At 40.1% G+C, this 17,976-nt stretch overlaps 1 protein-coding gene across 3 annotated transcripts; it reads left to right on the plus strand.

Moving 5' to 3' along the window:
• Positions 1-28: 28 nt before the first annotated feature.
• LOC124292684 lies at positions 29-8,069 on the plus strand. Of its 3 annotated transcripts, none has more exons than XM_046730050.1 (3): positions 29-97; positions 1,431-1,668; positions 4,588-8,069. In XM_046730050.1, exons 2-3 carry the CDS (start codon positions 1,512-1,514, stop codon positions 7,062-7,064), a joined length of 2,634 nt encoding a protein of 877 aa, XP_046586006.1. In that variant the 5' UTR covers positions 29-97; positions 1,431-1,511; the 3' UTR covers positions 7,065-8,069. The 3 variants fall into 3 exon arrangements, with proteins under 3 accessions (XP_046586006.1, XP_046586007.1, XP_046586005.1); XM_046730051.1 differs by lacking the exon at positions 29-97 and adding an exon at positions 622-1,060; XM_046730049.1 differs by lacking the exon at positions 29-97 and having other exon boundaries at positions 622-1,668.
• The last annotated feature ends 9,907 nt before the right edge of the window (positions 8,070-17,976 follow it).

Raw genomic sequence — 17,976 nt, forward strand, 5'->3', positions numbered from 1 at the left:
CGCGTGCTACAACGAGAACGCGTCAACTCGCTAACTAGCGAGCTATCGCGTACACAGTGGTTGGCGTGAGTGGAACTGGCGTGACTACTATATACAGGTAATAACAAGTGATTATTCTAAGGTTCGGATGCTAAATAGCAGGGATGTAAATGTAATAAGGATGAAAAACAATAACGAATGATTGAAATATTCAGATATTATTTGGGCGCTTCACGAATTATCAACCATTGTCTGGGCTCGAAAAATTCGATTTGCGTAAATTTTTTTCCTTACTTTCTGTGACTCGAGTAAATTAGTAAATTCAACAAGTTTCAATCCGATATAGGACGTCGTATGCTGCATGTTCAGGCGAGGAATATGCTAACCAGTTCTTTAGACAAAATTGCTATGCGTATTTTTATCGTATATTTAGCGTGACAATAAAAATTTGAAGAAATATATTTTCTGTGTGAAAAACTCTCAGCTTTCCGGAACTATTTTCTATCTTTCATTTACTCTGCTCAAACGACCTCCAAAACACGTTTTTTGTCAAAGAATAACGATTTCTATTGCCCCGCAATGTTGTATCATTCTTTTGAATTTTTATTCTAACAGCTGAGATTTTTTTACTCATGAACACAAATTTTCAGAATGGAAAGGCTACGCGGTCGCGCGCGTTAGGTACGATTGATTTATAAAGACAATTGTAATAAAGAGAATTTTATTTACCGTTCTTTATTAATTAATCGTAGCTCACGCGCGACTACTATATTATACAGCCTTCCCACTCTGAAAATTTGTTTCTTTTATGACTGGAAAAATCTCAACTGTCAGAATAAAAATTCGAAACAATGACAAGACATTGCGGCGCAAAAGAAATCGCTGTTTCTGTTTTGTCAAAAATCGTGATTCTTGATTGGTTATGGCAGAGTCAATGTGAACTAAAAAATGGATCCGAAAAGCGGAGAGTTTTTCACACATAAGTTTTTTTTTTCAATTTTCATTGTGACTCGAAATCTGCGATAAGAATGCGCATACAAATTTTGTCCAAAAAAATTGGATATCGCATTCCTCGTGAAAGGTACGTCCTATTGGACTGAAGCTTGTTGAATCTACTAATTTACTTGATGGGTCACAGAATAAGAGGAAAATAATTATGAGGCAAATCGCATTAATTTTTCGGGCCGAAAAATTGGTTGATGATTGCGGTGGAATGTCCCATTCACTCATAAATGGAATTGAATTATCGAGAATAGAAAAACTAGTGTATCAAATAGTATCAATTGCATTAAAAGATTTATCAAGTGAATTATTATGAATATGATTTCGATCTGCAACTATAAATTTGTATAACACACTTAAATTATGATTTATCATTTCCTATCGCGGAATTTTCCGTGCGGATTAGTGAATGACTGCGTGAATATCCTTTGATTATCATGTATTTTCAGTGTGACAGTAATTAACTCCGATAATCTGGAATAAATACCAGTGAATCATCGAGATAAAATTAAAGGATATTTATTTCCAACATGGAAAATGAAAGAGCAGCAGATCCTAAGCCACGTAAACGTTACAAACTGTTCTTGGATCCAGAGTACCAACCACATTGGGTTTCTACGAGGACTCATTCATTTTGGGTTGCTGATGCAACTGTTCCGCCACCAGAAACCGACGTCGACGCATCAGGTATTGGTCCAACCAAAGACCGTTTAATTGGTACAAATGTGGAGTATGCAATTTTTTTTTTAACACACGCCAATACCACGCGCCTATAATTTATCCTATACCAGGTTGCAAGCGGAACATCTATAGGCTATTTCTGTTGGAAAAGGTGGAAGATCTTTTTTTTGCGTCATCTATGCTCACGCTATAATTATAGTTACAATGAGCCGTAAAAATTTATTAACGTCGAAATTCGTACATTTGTCTTGGATGATGCATATGAGTTTATACTACTTCACCTTAGGGATTTTTATTATTACAGTTAATAATTTATGAACTCGTGAGTTCGAAAAGTATATTGCTTAGAATTTGAAGGATATTACTGTATATCCAGCTCGCCTAGAATGCTTGAAACATTTTTGTTTTATGTGAGAAAAAAATCACGATATATCGGTTTTTAAATTCTTGGAAATAAAATTCAAGTTAGAATATGGGACATAGGACACGTTTTAGGGTCAGCTTGTAATTGTTTCATATTTTCTTCGGTTCTCAATCTTTGACGTCCCTGTACTTAGCAGAGCAATGTTGGAGAAACCGAATATAATTGGTACCATAATTAGGTGCTTTTTAGGTGCTAATTAGGTGCCCGATTCAAAATTTGGTGCTTGATTTTTTAATTAGGAAAAATCGATTTTTGCCGCGCGCTGCCAGCGGGACGTCAGGCTAGCAGAGCACCCCACGTAACTCGACAAGTACCGGGGTTAGGGAGAAGTACTCTCCGTAGGAATTAAGTGCTTTTTAAGTGCTACTCGGGTAGACTATCTAGAATTTACGGGATCAATTTTTCGATCAGTAAAAATCGATTTTTGCCGCGCGCTGCCAGCCGGACGTGAGGCTAGCAGAGCGCCGCATGTAACTCGACAAGTACCGGGATTAGGGAGAAGTATTCTCCGTAGGAATTAGGAACTTTTCAAGTGCTACTCGGGCATGCTATACGGAACTTCCGGCATCGACGTCTCGATGTACTTTGATACATGGTAAACGTTGTATATCAACACATACATTCTAAAATCACGAGATACGCTGTATACGTATTATATCAAAATACCAGCAAAATTTTTCAATTCTTTCCGCATCTCGTTTTTACGACGGCAAAAGTTATTCGATTCCAACCAAGTAAATAACCCTTCGTCTGCACACACCCGCCACGACCCTCCGCCACGACCTTTCGACTGCATATAGGGTCAATCTGACTCTAACCGTTTTTCAACCGATTGTATCGTACTAAATGAACCGACTGCGTATTTTGATGACGGGACGCCATTAGAACAGAGTAGGAATCGGACACTTTGATGACTATGCGGTCATTTTGGTGACTGTCACGAATGTGTATTTGTATGAATCGGATATTTTGATGACTGGGATTTTTTGGCGTGATCCTGAAAATTCAAAAATTCGAAAATTTTGTTGCCAATTTCTGCCCAAGGCGAAACCACAATTGCATAGCTGTGGCTGTTGTGATAGCCTTCCTTTCCCATGGACTCGCGCGCGAAGCGCGCGAGGCCAGTTGCTCATCAAATTTACAACAAACCTCGTAACTAGGCACCCAAAAAGGTCCGTCATCAGTATATATGATACATGTAAATATATAAATACGCATTATTAATTTTTTTTTGCACATACACTTTTTGTAATAAATTGTTCTTATTTATGGCCCAAGCGTTGATTTTTGAGAATACTAAAATCGAAGTGCCCAAAAATAGGTAAAATACAATTGTATGTGCAAAAAAAAAAATAATAATGCGTATTTATATATTTACATGTATCGTATATACTGATGACGGACCTTTTTGGGTGCCTAGGTACGAGGTTTGTTGTAAATTTGCTGAGCAACTGGCGTCGCGCGCTTCGCGCGCGAGTCCAGGGGAAAGGAAAACTATCACAACAGCCACAGCTATGCAATTGTGGTTTCGCCTTGGGCAGAAATTGGCAACAAAATTTTCGAATTTTCAGGATCACGCCAAAAAATCCCAGTCATCAAAATAACCGATTCATACAAATACACATTCGTGACAGTCACCAAAATTAACGCATAGTCATCAAATTGTCCGATTCCTACTCTGTTCTAATGGCATCCCGTCACCAAAATACGCAGGCGGTTCATTTAGTACGATACAATTGGTTGGAAAACGGTTGGGGTCAGATTGACCCTATATGCAGTCGGAGGGTCGTGGCGGAGGTGTGCAGACGGAAGGTTATTTACTTGGTTGGAATCGAATAACTTTTGCCGTGGTAAAAACGAGATGTGGAAAGAATTGAAAAATATTGCTGGTATTTTGATATACATACATACAGCGTACCTCGTGATTTTAGAATGTATGTGTTAATAAACAACGTTTACGATGTATGAAAGTACATCAAGACGTCGTTCCCGGAAGTTCCGTATAGCATGCCCGAGTAGCACTTAAAGAGCACTCAATTCCTACGGAGAGTACTTCTCCCTTACCCCGGTATTTGTCGAGTTACGTGGGGTGCTCTGCTATCCTGACGGCCCGCTGGCAGCGCGCGGCAAAAATCGATTATTCCTAATTAAAAAATCAATCCCGGAAATTCTGGATAGTGTACCCGAGTAGCACTTAAAAAGCACTTAATTCGTACGAAGTGTACTTCTCCCTAACCCCGGTACTTGTCGAGTTACGTGGGGTGCTTTGCTAGCATGACGTCCCGCTAGCAGCGCGCGGCAATAATCGATTTTTTCTCATTAAAAAATCAAGCACCAAATTCTTGAATCGGGCACCTAATTAGCACCTAAAAAGCACCTAATTATGGTACCAATTATATTCGGTTTCTCCAACATTGCTCTGCTGAGTACAGGGACGTCAATCTTTGTACGTTATTATATTACTTGTGCCAAAGTTATTGTTAGTCAATTAATGTTTCCAGATCAAAATTCTGTGGGATCGGGCGAGAATATGTTGTTAAATACCGAGGATGATACGTCACATTGTGTTTCCGATTCTAATCAATCATCTGCTGCATCTTCGATGGAGCCTGATCTAAGCAATGACTGCTGTGGAAATATGTCACATGAGGAGAATGATGATGTCTGTGTGTCGGATGAAGAGCACTTGACAGATCCCGATGTAGAAAATTCTGATGACTCACAATCAGACGATTCCCACGATTCGCACGACAATTTACAAAATTTTGACGATTCTGAAACTTCGGAAGAAGATGAACCTCACGAACGAGTCGGGCGAGAAGACGGTGTGAATGACGACGATATTATGTTTGATCAATCTGTTCTGTCCGTGTCGGATGTTATGGAAATGGTCATGGCATATTGTATGCGTTTTTCTGTATCCCATGAGGCCCGAAAAGCACTGGTGGATATGATACAATGTTTGGCCGGACCAAGGTATGAGAATTGGTCAATTAGCAAATTCCAAATCAAAAAGAAGTACGAGCCGCCTGAAGATGTTATGACTTACACTTTTTTTTGCTCTTCATGCAAAATACCTATTTTGGGACCAATCACAAAAAGGGAATTTGAAAATAATTCAGTTACTTGCGAAGAGTGCCTTCAGCTACAAAATCTGACGATGCAATCGCCGAATAGGTTCATTTACATTGATTTGAAGTACCAATTTAAGCAACTCTTGAGTAGTCGAAAGATCCGTGAGAGCCTAATGGAAAACTTAATAACACGAGACGCTGCGCTCGCTCGTGCACCACCGACCGTAATGACAGACATTTATGACAGCGAGCTGTATAGAGCGGCAATTGGGGAATATTTTCAGAATGCTGATCATGTCCTCACGTACAACTTCAATACAGATGGAATGCCGATTTTTAATAGCTCCAATAGAAGCAGTTGGCCATTGCTATTAATTGTGAATGAATTACCTCCCCATCTGCGATTTAAGCACGTCCTTCTAGCTGGATTATGGGTTGGAAATAAGGAACCCAGTCCTACCATGATGAACACTTTTCTCCAACAGTTCGTTTCACAGGCAAATCACCTAACCGAACGAGGCCTCAAATTGAAAAATGACATGGGCCGAAAGACAACTTTCAAAATAATACCACTGTGTTGCGTTTGTGACTCCGTGGCAAGACCTATTGTCCAGTGCAGGTTACAATATAACGGATATCGCAGCTGTAGTTGGTGCTATGCTCATGGGAATTATGTACGTGGAGCTGTGCGCTATTTATTCGGCGAAGTAGACGCAGACGGGAGAACACACGAGTCTCATAAAGAGGATGTAGAAAATGCCACACGACTTCGGAAACCTGTGAATGGCGTCAAAGGAGCTAGCATTTTGTTACAGTTGCTCCTATTTAATATGGTGTGGGGATTTCCCTTTGAATACATGCACGCCATATTACTCGGTGTAATAAAACTTCTGTGGGATATTTGGACAACTCCCGGGAGTCCAATTTATCTGGCCCCAGCCATTCAAAATCAAATCAACGATAGATTGATGCGAATGACTCCTACACACGAAATTCATCGATTGCCGAGAAAATTATCGAAAAGAGGCAAGTGGAAAGCTTCTGAATGGCAGTCATGGTTATTATTCTACAGCCTCCCTTGTTTAGACGGTCTCATACCAGACGCTGCTTTGGAACACCTATCACTTTTAGTAGACAGTTCGTTCATACTTCTGCAAAACAAAATTTCCGAAGCAGATTTAAATAAGTGCGAACTGAATCTCACGAAATTCGTAGCTGAATTTGAAATTTTATACGGAAAAGAATATGTGACATTCAATGTACATAGCTTACTGCATGTGGTGAAATCCGTGAAATCGTCAGGACCGTTGTGGACGACTTCTGCTTTCAGTTTTGAGAGTACCAATTACAGACTAAAACAACAAGTCAATGGACCGAAAGGGGTTGACGATCAAATCGCAATGGGATACCTCAATAAAAATATGTTCCAATGGAAATTGGGGGAAAACATGGAACTCTCGGAAGAAAGCCAGAATTACTGCAAGCGTCTCTTTGCCGGCCGTCCTCACACTTCGAATTGCACAATAACACCTGACAATGTAGTTTTGCTTGGCAAACCTGTCGTACATGATAACGGGGAAGTCATATACGCTCGGTGTATATTCAAAAATACCCCTTTTCACAGCGCACGATATCGGCCGAACAAAAAAACTAACGATTCCGTAGTGCAATTGGTCACAACGGATATAGTTCAAATAACTGGATTTGTACTCGTTGATGGTCGGACCTATATCGATGCACAGAATATTGATGTGGTTGTAGAATTGCACGTACCGCACATTGTGAGAGTAAGGCGAAGCGATGAATATCGAAGAATCCCCATGGACGATATCCAAGAGAAACTGCTATTTCTGAGCGTCAACAATTTGACATATATTTGCAAATCTCCTTGCATCATAGATTAAGATAAACTATGTACAAAAAAAATTTACAGCTATATAGCATAGACAGGGTTTATAAACTTGTCAGACAATATTTACTCTTTGCAGGGCTGATGTTAAAATTTGTTCAAGATGTTTAAAATCCTACCATAAGTTAAAATTTGTGTACACTGATTATTATAGTACAATACAATTATAATAAAGACTGAATTGACGAAGGACAAAATAAATGTAAAAAAATACTGTATATCCGCTTTGCTTAAAATTATATCATTTAATAATGATTTATTTTTTTATACAAGTGACCGGAATGCGAAACTGAAGTTATCAAGAAAAGTAATTTTTCTTAAATTCTGAAATATCGTTCTGGTTTCTACAGAAGAAAACTTTGGCTAACAAAACTATTTTTCCTTGACTATAGTTGGGTGAAAGAAACCGAAATCCGACATGTAAAACCCAGACTCAAATTCCCCGTTTACCGGTATTATATTTTAGAGTGAAAATTACGAAATTGAAATGCTGCAATTAAAAACGCATCGTGTCGATAATACATGAAAACCGGACAGACAGGCTATCTATCGGATGCAGATAGAGGCCGATAGAATTTGTATACGCGATTGCGGACAGAAGAGGGTTATTCGTTGTCGGTAGCGAATGCGGATAGAAGCCGATAGAATTTGTATACGCGATTGCGGATAGATCCAGATGAATTCGCACGCTGCTCAGCGCTGCGTACACATTCGGACAGACGGGCTGTCTGTAATTGCCAACAGAAGCGGATGGCTTGTTGTAAAGAGCGAATGAGGATAGAGGCCGATAGAATTTGTATATGAAATTGCGGATAGACGCCGTCAAGCAGTTAGAAGTCCAATAAATACCGTCTGAAATTCATAGTCATGCGTACATGAAACTGATAGATGCAGACAGAAATTCAATGTTGGATCACTTGTGCGGATAAAGCTGACAGAATCCCGTCAAGTTCTTATACATTTCAGTTACATATTCTATTGGTTTCTGATGGAATTTTAACCAGGGTTGTTGAGATTCACAGTCAAATTGATTATTTCAGTCAGCGACCAACCAGAGTTTCTCTCCCAACACTTTTTGCTTTACGTTCTCTTCGAACCACCCGTGTATGTCAGCTGGCTGGAGGATGATCTGGTTTCTGGTGTTAAAATATTTCATTTCTTCAACAAGTTCAGCGTTTTTCGTTATATTGTATTTACAACACAAGACACAGTTTGCTTTGAAACTTCCCACTTTTCGTAGCATTTTCTTCAGTCTTGCAACGACGAGGTGTTTCGCATCTTCCAAAAACCTGTTCAAATCTTTATGCCGCAGATTGATAATGGCTCCCGTTCGAATTCGGTTCTCGAATGCTGTCTCCAAATCTTCCCACCGTACTCGATCGCTTCTTCGTCGGCTTCGTAATCCATCACCCACTTTTTGAAATTGTTGAAATTTGACTGTCAACGATTTCAGAATTCCAATTGTAGTCAAAATTCTTGTCTTCTCCCCGATCGTTAAGCCGTTGTTGCGTAAGATTCTATCCAAAAGCCTGGTATTTCGGGTTCCGAATCGAATCCATTTTGCAATTTCTGCCGGTGACGATCTCTCAGATAAAATTTCGAACGCCGTTTCCATGATTTGTATTAATTTCAAACACTTTTCGGAATCCGTGTTTCTTGTTTTTTCGATCACGCACTCGACAAAGATAGAGTTGCAAAGCTTGCTCTAGAATGATCGCTCTACGCTGACACAGTCTCTTTTATGGGTAAACACCGACGTGACTCACACATTGCCGAAAATTCGTGAACAACCGTATGCAATAGTCTTCAGCGAAAAAAATTTCTAGATATTACTCGAACGAACCTGCAGCGCGTGGAAGATGGCAAGGCAGTTCTTGGAACTTGGCGAAGAAGTTTCGCACGCCTCATGTACGAGAGAGAGCTGTGAGAGTGAACTAATCGCTAGAGTTATACATGGAACTGTGATAGGCTTAGTAAATGTCGTTCACCGAGTGCGTTACGGGGATGTTTTACTTTGCCGCACGGTGTCAGTTTCACGATTTCGAGGTCTACGCACTAGTGCAGTAGGACAGAGCGAGAAGGATATATCCTGCAAGCGTAACCGACAAGTGTCAACCACTTTGTGATTTGGTATTAGTTTAATCGTGAACCTAAGGTATATGAAGAAGCTATACGAAGAGTGGGGGTGCTCCGTCCGTCTGATGAATTCATTAACAGTTGAGCTTGCAAACTGTCAAGGTGGGTGATTGAAATCAGTGCACGTATACAGTTTTTTTTACCTCAAGTGTACAACAACAATTTTTCGATTTTACTTGAGTGAATAGAAATAATTTAACGTGTGTGCGTTTTTTTTTCTCAGACTATTGTTACGTCCAGCATACCACTTCTCTCTATTTTTCGTACTCGCTAACTCTCCCACAGTTCTTACATTGATCTCATGGTCTCTGTCCTGTCCTCTTATCTCTACGTAGTCTCACGCTATTCACTATCACGCTTACTCATCAAATTCCATTCCCTACTCCTAGCATTGTCACACCTTTTCTGCACCCGTACGATTCGCGTCTCGAGGGACACTTCTATTCTAACTCTCAACAACGTCACATCTGAACTTCTTACATAGCTTCATACAGCACACTTCGTTTTTACCGTCATCTGAATTTCCTCGAAATAAATATATTAGTAATATCTCAAACAAACCCTACGTTATTCGATCCTCATCCTGATTTCCGGTTGTCCTGGAACTCAAAAGCGAAGCCAACCAGTTTACTCTTACCGGTCAGGAGTAACTCTACTCACGGACGTAACATTGGTGGCAGCGGTGGCCTTCGCTTTCCGGAAATCCAGTGATACTATTTTACGTATGTGCTACGCATGAAGTGCCATCTGATAGACCGGTTCTGAAGTGTGCGAGCTTAGTGATGTTAATAGAAAAGTAATACCACTGTGTGATAGTGTTGAAGACACTCTGAAAGCCATATTCTACGTTGACGCAATCAACGATCTCTGATTCACACGAACGTCACAGACAAATCCGTATCTCCAAATCGATATTGCTGAAAGACTATCTCCTGCTGCTACTACGACGACATCTTCATTCTTCACGACTCCTAGTACGACACAACGCACACCGATGTCATCACCGGCTACAGACACGAAATCGCTGGACCAACACCCTCACGGAAGAATGCAACATTTTATTCCGTTCCTCCTCTTCATCTTCACTTTGTAAGTCGACAAATCCTAGATTAAAATTTACAACATGGCTACCGAAGGCACTTTTCCGCACCTGCCTCTTAAAGATGCATTAGCTCTGATTCCCACGTTCAATGGCACTAATATGCCCGTATCCGAATTCATAACTAAAGTAGAATGCGCAAAACAAGCTGTCTTAGCCAGAGAACTGAATTTATTCTCCACACTCATTCGCACGAAAATCGAAGGCGACGCGAGTAAATATATAGAGTCAGATAATCCGGATTCTCTTCGAGATTTGCTATACTGCCCAAAACAGGCCTACGCGTCTAAACAACACCTCCCAGATATCCAGCTAGACCTCGCACAATCGGCACAGAGGCGAAACGAGAGTGTTCTAGATTACGGTGCTAGAATAAAACATCTGTTAAGACAAGCGGGCGAATCAATAGATGCCTCAGAATCTATCAGTGATGCTCAAGTGCTAAAGAAAAATATCAAAGAGACCGCAAGACTAAGATTTATCAAAGGATTACTAGACGAATTAGAAATAAGAGTAGCTCATGAGAATCCACAAACCCTACAAATGGCTATAGACACGACCACCAAGACTGAAAAACTATTATCAGATAGACTTAAACTAGCCTCATACCGTGATACTAACTACGAAACACAAAACCATATAAAATGTAGTATATGTAAATTAACCGATCACATCGATAAATATTGTCCTGAACAACCTTCCCTATTAGTAGTGTGTAGATACTGCAAGAAGGCAGGTCATAGTATAGAAAAGTGCAGAACGAGGCAGCGCAACATCACAACTAGCACGCAGTGTGGTCGCAAAGGCCACTCAAACGATAAGTGCCGCTCAAATCGGTCCCAATATCCCCAGAATCCAAAATTCCAACAAAATTCAAGAGTTTTCCAAAATAACACTAATCGTCAACAACAGAACAATCCCAATACCCAATATCGAGCAAGAGACCCGACAAACCAACCTTTAGACCAGACGCGAAATGACAGTCAACGCTCACAACAGTATAACACACCAAATCCTTCACGATCGAACTTCAGGGTTAATTACGTAACACAAGACTACTCGAACGAGAATTGCGATACAGGCGTCCACCCGGAGGTTTCATACGAAGCAAAGCAACATCGCGAATATTCAGGCAACGCGAGCCATTTAAACGAGTTCAGGGACGGCCGCGCGGACGCATTGACCTCCCTCAAACCGCAGCAGCGTCCAAACCAAACGTCAGCTCCGTACAATTAGAATCTGGCCCTCCACAGATTCGAACACAATGCCCGCAGTCTTTGAATGGGTACGTGACACTAATAATAGATACTGGCGCTAATATTAATTTGTTAAAAATCGATAAAATCGACCCAAGAGTCCACGTCACAAAGACGGACATTAGGCAGATTTCAGGGATAACGGAAGAATCCATCAGAACAATAGGAAGTCTCTACATCGAGTTATCTAATACACGCCACGAATTCCATCTTGTCGAAAACTCCTTCCCTATCATCGAAGACGGTATACTTAGTGCAGACTTTTTACGTTCGGAAAAGGCGACTATCTGTTTCAAAAACAACTACCTTATCTCTCGCGAAACCGGCGTTATTCCCTTTAACAGGCATAGAACCAACACAAAAACACCACCGCATATCCTTATAACATCTGTCACACAAACACCGAAGGTTCGAATAACCACCGGTGAACTCACACGATAACCCAGCACATTTATAGTTGACACCGGTGCTGATGTAAACATAATTAAACTCGGAGCAATACATCCGCATGTTCCGTGTAAATTACTCGAAGGTCAGATCCACGTTACCAGTGCTATACATAAGCCAATAAAAGTAGTAGGAACAACTAGCATTCGAATCGGTGACAACCTTCATATATTCCATATAGTCGACGATCTGTTTCCGATACAAGAAGACGGAATCTTAGGATCGATATTTTTACGGAACGAAAATGTAACGATATCTTTCGATACAGAAAAAATAATACCGAGCAATACTAGCAAACCATTCAAACTCCTAAACGAAGACTACATATTGATACCACCACGAACGGCTCAGGTGATTGCACTAAAAATCTCGAATCCCTCTGTAAAAACGGGATTCATAGAACAGTTGGAAGTACGCGCTAACATATTCCTAGGACAAGCCCTGGTTACCAACCAACAAGGGTTTGCTTACGTTTATGCAATAAATTCCAACGAATCAGCTGTGGAAATAAGAAGACCAGTCGTAACACTAGAAGAAGTCGATGAACTCGCGAGCACCGCCACCCTCAGTGCAAAAACACACCCAACGCATACAAGTACTGCAAGCAGCGGACAGGTCTTACTAGCACAGGTCTTACACGAAAAAAAAAAAGGATCGAGAATCGCATTCTTCCCACATCCCCAAATGACGATTCGAGACGCCTTGAGATTTTGAAAGAAAAGTTACCATTGGATCATTAGAACGACGAAGAAAAACAATTAATAGTTAATCTTGCTATCGAATTCAACCATTTATTTTTCCTCCCGGGTGACACCCTGGGACATACAAACTTAGTCAGCCATACGATGCCTACTACCAATGACGCACCAATTCATACCAAACAATACAGACACCCAAGAGTACACAAAGACGAAATACAAAAACAAGTAAGGGCTATTCCGCGTCAACCGGATCAGTCATCTCTCAGATATTTTTTTAATTTGGCATGTGGATTGTGTAAGGGGAGTTAGATTTTTGTGCCAAAGCGCGAATCTCATAATGCAAAATTCGATTTTTTATTAACAATAACAAATTAGACTCCCATTTTTTTCAAAAATTCATAACTTCGGCAACAAATTAGATACAATTTTTTTTTTTTTTTCAAATTACGCGGAAAGCTCCATAGAATTTAAAAAAAAATACGAAATGGTAAAAAAAAGTTGTTATCAATTGTTTATTTAACAATTAATTTTTCAAAGATTTTTAAAACAGTGACCGACACGATCAAAAAATTTTTTTAAAATTCTGACATGTTCCTTGAACTGTACTACAACCTGTGAATTAATTCCAGAGGGGTGTTTTTCTTCGTTTTCGAGTAAAAAATCATTAAAGGTGTCGATGCGCATGAAATTGCGGCGCGTCGAGTCTCTACGTAATGGCGGGCGGCCGGTTGCCGTCCACCGCTACCCCGCGGCGGCGTCGCGGCGTTATTTTAGAGTCATTTTCACGATGTAGGACATGATTGAAAAATCTGAAAAAAATACTGTACCTTCACAAGGCCTGCTCAAAGCGATAAGTGAAGTTTCAAGAATGTGTTTTTCACCGTTTTTTTATTACAGAGATTCGAAATTTGTTATGACGCATTATGATTCAAACATGAATTACGAACACAGGTCAAGTGTTGTTCCAGGATATGGAATACCTGCACCTGTGCATGCGTCACCTAAATCCTTCACTATCCAGGTAGTCCAGGTAGGGTCACCACCTCGATTCCGCGAAGGGGTCATTTGGCTAAAGTCAGGTACATTGAATTGCACCTGCATTATGTTAGCCCCATTGGTGGAATTCAAGCAATTAGAAGAGTCGTTGGGTGGGTGAAGCACTATATTCCAGGATATGGAATACGTCCACCTGTGCATGCGTCACCTAAATCCTTCATTATCCAGGTAGTCCGGGTCACCACCTCGATTCCGCGAAGGGGTCATTTGGCTAAAGTCAGGTACATTGAAATGCACCTTCATTATGTTAGCCCCATTGGTGGAATTCAACCAATCAGAAGAGTTGTTGGGTGGGTGAAGCACTATTCTGAACGAGTATAAATTTCGAGCATTTCAAAATGCATAACATTCAATCGAATACCAGTGTAGCGATCAGTGCAATACATCGTCTCATTCTTCACACAAGTAATTCATTTCTGAAAGCAATGTCTACAACAGATGTGAAACGGTGCTGTAATCCTTTCCAAAGAGTTGGCCATAATTGGGTGCGAAATTTGGTAAAGCCAGTGACACCAGCATTACGGAAAAAGTTTCCGGACCTAGGAGAATATGTGTGCATGGATTGTCGAATAAAATTGTACAAATGCAACACAATTACTCCATCTGATAAAAACGAGGTAAGTGATATGAATCATAATTATGCGAGTGGTGACGATCTTGTTTCACCTTCACCAATTAGTGAACAGAGCAGTGTGGAAATGTTTCTTGAGAATGATATCGGGCAAGAATTGTTGTGTGATGTGAAAGAATTGTTTATCAACGCGAAGTGTGTCGCGGACAAAATTAAATATCTCACAATGACTCCTCGTAGTTGGTCCATCAGAGAATTGGAGTTACAATTTGATTGTTCATATAGAATGGCTCGTAAAGCTAAAATATTGCAAAGTGAGCGTGGATTTGGATCCTCCCCAGATCCAAGACCATCTCGCACTCTTTGTGATGATGTTGTCTCTCATGTAGTGGAATTTTACTGTTCTGATGAAATAAGTCGGATCATGCCTGGTCAGAAAGATTTTGTCACTCTTCGCGATGTGGATGGTTCAAAACATCAAGTCCAAAAACGACTTGTTTTGTGTGATCTGAAGGAAGCTTACGCCGCGTTCAAGCAACAGCATCCGAATGATAAAATTGGATTTACAAAATTCGCGGAACTCCGCCCAAAGCAGTGTATTTTAGCTGGACCAACAGGAACACATACAGTTTGTGTTTGCAAAATTCACCAGAATGTGAAACTTATGTTGGTGGCGGTTAGCTCAATTTGTCAGACATTCAAAAGAACGTACCACGATTTGATAAAACAGATATCGTGTGACTCTCCAAATCCTTTGTGCTATCTCGGTGATTGTAGTAGTTGTCCAAGTTTTGATATGGTTACACACGAAATGGAAAGTTTATTCGACGATAATTTCGTAGAAAGTATTAGCTACAAACGGTGGACTCATACGGATCGATCTGTTTTAGAAACGATCACGCAAGAAACGGAAACGTTCCTCGAGACGCTAAAGGAACAGACGATAGCCCTCAAGAAACATGATTTCATTGCTAAACAGCAAAGTGCATATTTGAAAGACAGAAAACATCGTCTACAACCAGGGGAGTTCTTAGTTTTGGGTGACTTTGCTGAAAACTATGCATTTGTTGTTCAAGATGAAATTCAAAGCTTCCACTGGAATAACAATCAAGCTACCATCCATCCTTTTGTTGTGTATTATGTTGAAAATGAGGACTTAAAGCATAAAAGCTTCGTTATCATATCAGAAAATCTACAACATAATACAGTCGCGGTCCATCTGTTTCAGAAGAAACTAATCGGTAAGCTTTTTGAGTTCTTCGGTAGTGAAGTTATCAAGAAAATGATTTATTTTACTGACGGTGCTAGTGCACAATATAAAAATAAAAGCAACTTCATTAATTTGACTCATCATTTTGACGACTTCAATGTCGAGGCTGAATGGCATTTCTTTGCAACGTCACATGGAAAAAGTCCATGTGATGGCATTGGTGGAACTGTGAAAAGATTTGCTGCACGTGCAAGCCTACAGCGGCCCAATGAAAATCTTATTTTGACTCCAAGGCAATTATTCGAATGGAGTGTGAGTGCATTAAAAAATATCGCATTTGACTTCTGCAGCAACAGCGAACACGAAGAACATGAAAAATTATTGAAGCCGCGATTGAACCAAGCAATAACGGTTGAAGGCACTCGACGATTCCATTCATTTTTACCTCTATCTATAAAAACTGTAGAATGTAGGGTTTACTCTTCCTCTGATGAGTCATTTACCCGTAAATCTATGCGCTAAGATAGCCATGTAAGTTATGACGAAAACCTTTGCTCACATTTCTAAGTTTAATGCCCAGTTTGATCAAAGATTAATAGATTGTATCCATAGAATAAGCGATTTATTTGTATGAAATATATAATTGTAAGTGCGTTCATTTCGCAGCTTCCACATATCTTCGGGGGTGATTATAAGTACTAAAATAAGTAGCAAGTTATGTAATTATTATCATTTATGTGCACTCTCATGGTGCGTAACTGTTATTTTGAATCTCTGTAATAAAAAAACGGTGAAAAACACATTCTTGAAACTTCACTTATCGCTTTGAGCAGGCCTTGTGAAGGTACAGTATTTTTTTCAGATTTTTCAATCATGTCCTACATCGTGAAAATGACTCTAAAATAACGCCGCGACGCCGCCGCGGGGTAGCGGTGGACGGCAACCGGCCGCCCGCCATTACGTAGAGACTCGACGCGCCGCAATTTCATGCGCATCGACACCTTTAATGATTTTTTACTCGAAAACGAAGAAAAACACCCCTCTGGAATTAATTCACAGGTTGTAGTACAGTTCAAGGAACATGTCAGAATTTTAAAAAAATTTTTTGATCGTGTCGGTCACTGTTTTAAAAATCTTTGAAAAATTAATTGTTAAATAAACAATTGATAACAACTTTTTTTTACCATTTCGTATTTTTTTTTAAATTCTATGGAGCTTTCCGCGTAATTTGAAAAAAAAAAAAAAATTGTATCTAATTTGTTGCCGAAGTTATGAATTTTTGAAAAAAATGGGAGTCTAATTTGTTATTGTTAATAAAAAATCGAATTTTGCATTATGAGATTCGCGCTTTGGCACAAAAATCTAACTCCCCTTACACAATCCACATGCCAAATTAAAAAAATATCTGAGAGATGACTGATCCGGTTGACGCGGAATAGCCCGTAACCAAACTCCTTGATCAGAACATTATCACACATTCTTCATCTCCTTATAATTCTCCGGTCTGGATCATCCCCAAGAAATCAGATGCTAGCGGCGAAAAGAAGTGGCGAATGGTCATTGACTTCCGGAAACTGAACGAAAAAACCATTGGCGACGCTTATCCGCTACCAAATATTGTCGATATCCTAGATCAGCTAGGTTCCGCAAAATATTTCTCAACGTTCGACCTGGCTTCCGGGTTCCACCAAATTCCAATGGATCCCGATCACAGCGCAAAGACCGCTTTTTCGACTCCTCACGGCCATTTCGAATATACTAGAATGCCATTTGGCTTAAAAAATGCCCCATCCACCTTTCAACGTCTAATAGATCAGGTTCTATCGGGATTACAGGGTACAGATATGTTTGTCTATTTGGATGATATAGTCATTTACTCCCGATCCTTGGAGGAGCACGAAACCAAATATCGGAAACTCATGAAGAGATTGTCTGATGCAGGACTAACCCTGCAGCCAGATAAATGTGAATTTCTGCGTGAAGAAGTAGCATACCTAGGTCACGTCATCACTCAAAATGGATTGAAACCTAATCCGGAGAAGATATCAGCAATAAAAAACTACCCAGTTCCCAAGAATCCTGAACAGATCAAACAATTTTTAGGCTTGATAGGCTACTACCGAAGATTCATTCATAACCTTTCAAAAATTGCTAGACCTATTAATAATTTGCTAAAGAAGAATAGCCCTTTCCTATGGACAGCAGAACATCAATTTGCGTTCGAAACACTACGCGATAGTCTGTGTCGAGAACCGATACTGCAGTATACAGACTTCGAAAAACCCTTCATCCTAACAACCGACCCTTCAAAGTATGCAATAGGAGCAATACTTAGTCAAGACAAAAATGGCGAGGATTTACCAATCGCGTATGCATCGAGGGTGTTACAAAAGGCCGAAATCAATTACTCGGTGTCCGAAAAAGAATTCTT

This window comes from Neodiprion lecontei, chromosome 2 (genome assembly GCF_021901455.1).
Source record: "Neodiprion lecontei isolate iyNeoLeco1 chromosome 2, iyNeoLeco1.1, whole genome shotgun sequence".
Lineage (NCBI taxonomy): Eukaryota > Metazoa > Arthropoda > Insecta > Hymenoptera > Diprionidae > Neodiprion > Neodiprion lecontei.

Coding starts and splice junctions, on each gene's coding strand:
- LOC124292684 (XM_046730050.1), top strand. CDS start 1,512: ATGGAAAATGAAAGAGCAGCAGATCCTAAGCCACGTAAACGTTACAAA. Junction 1,669..4,587: donor AACCGACGTCGACGCATCAG/GTATTGGTCCAA, acceptor TAATGTTTCCAG/ATCAAAATTCTGTGGGATCG.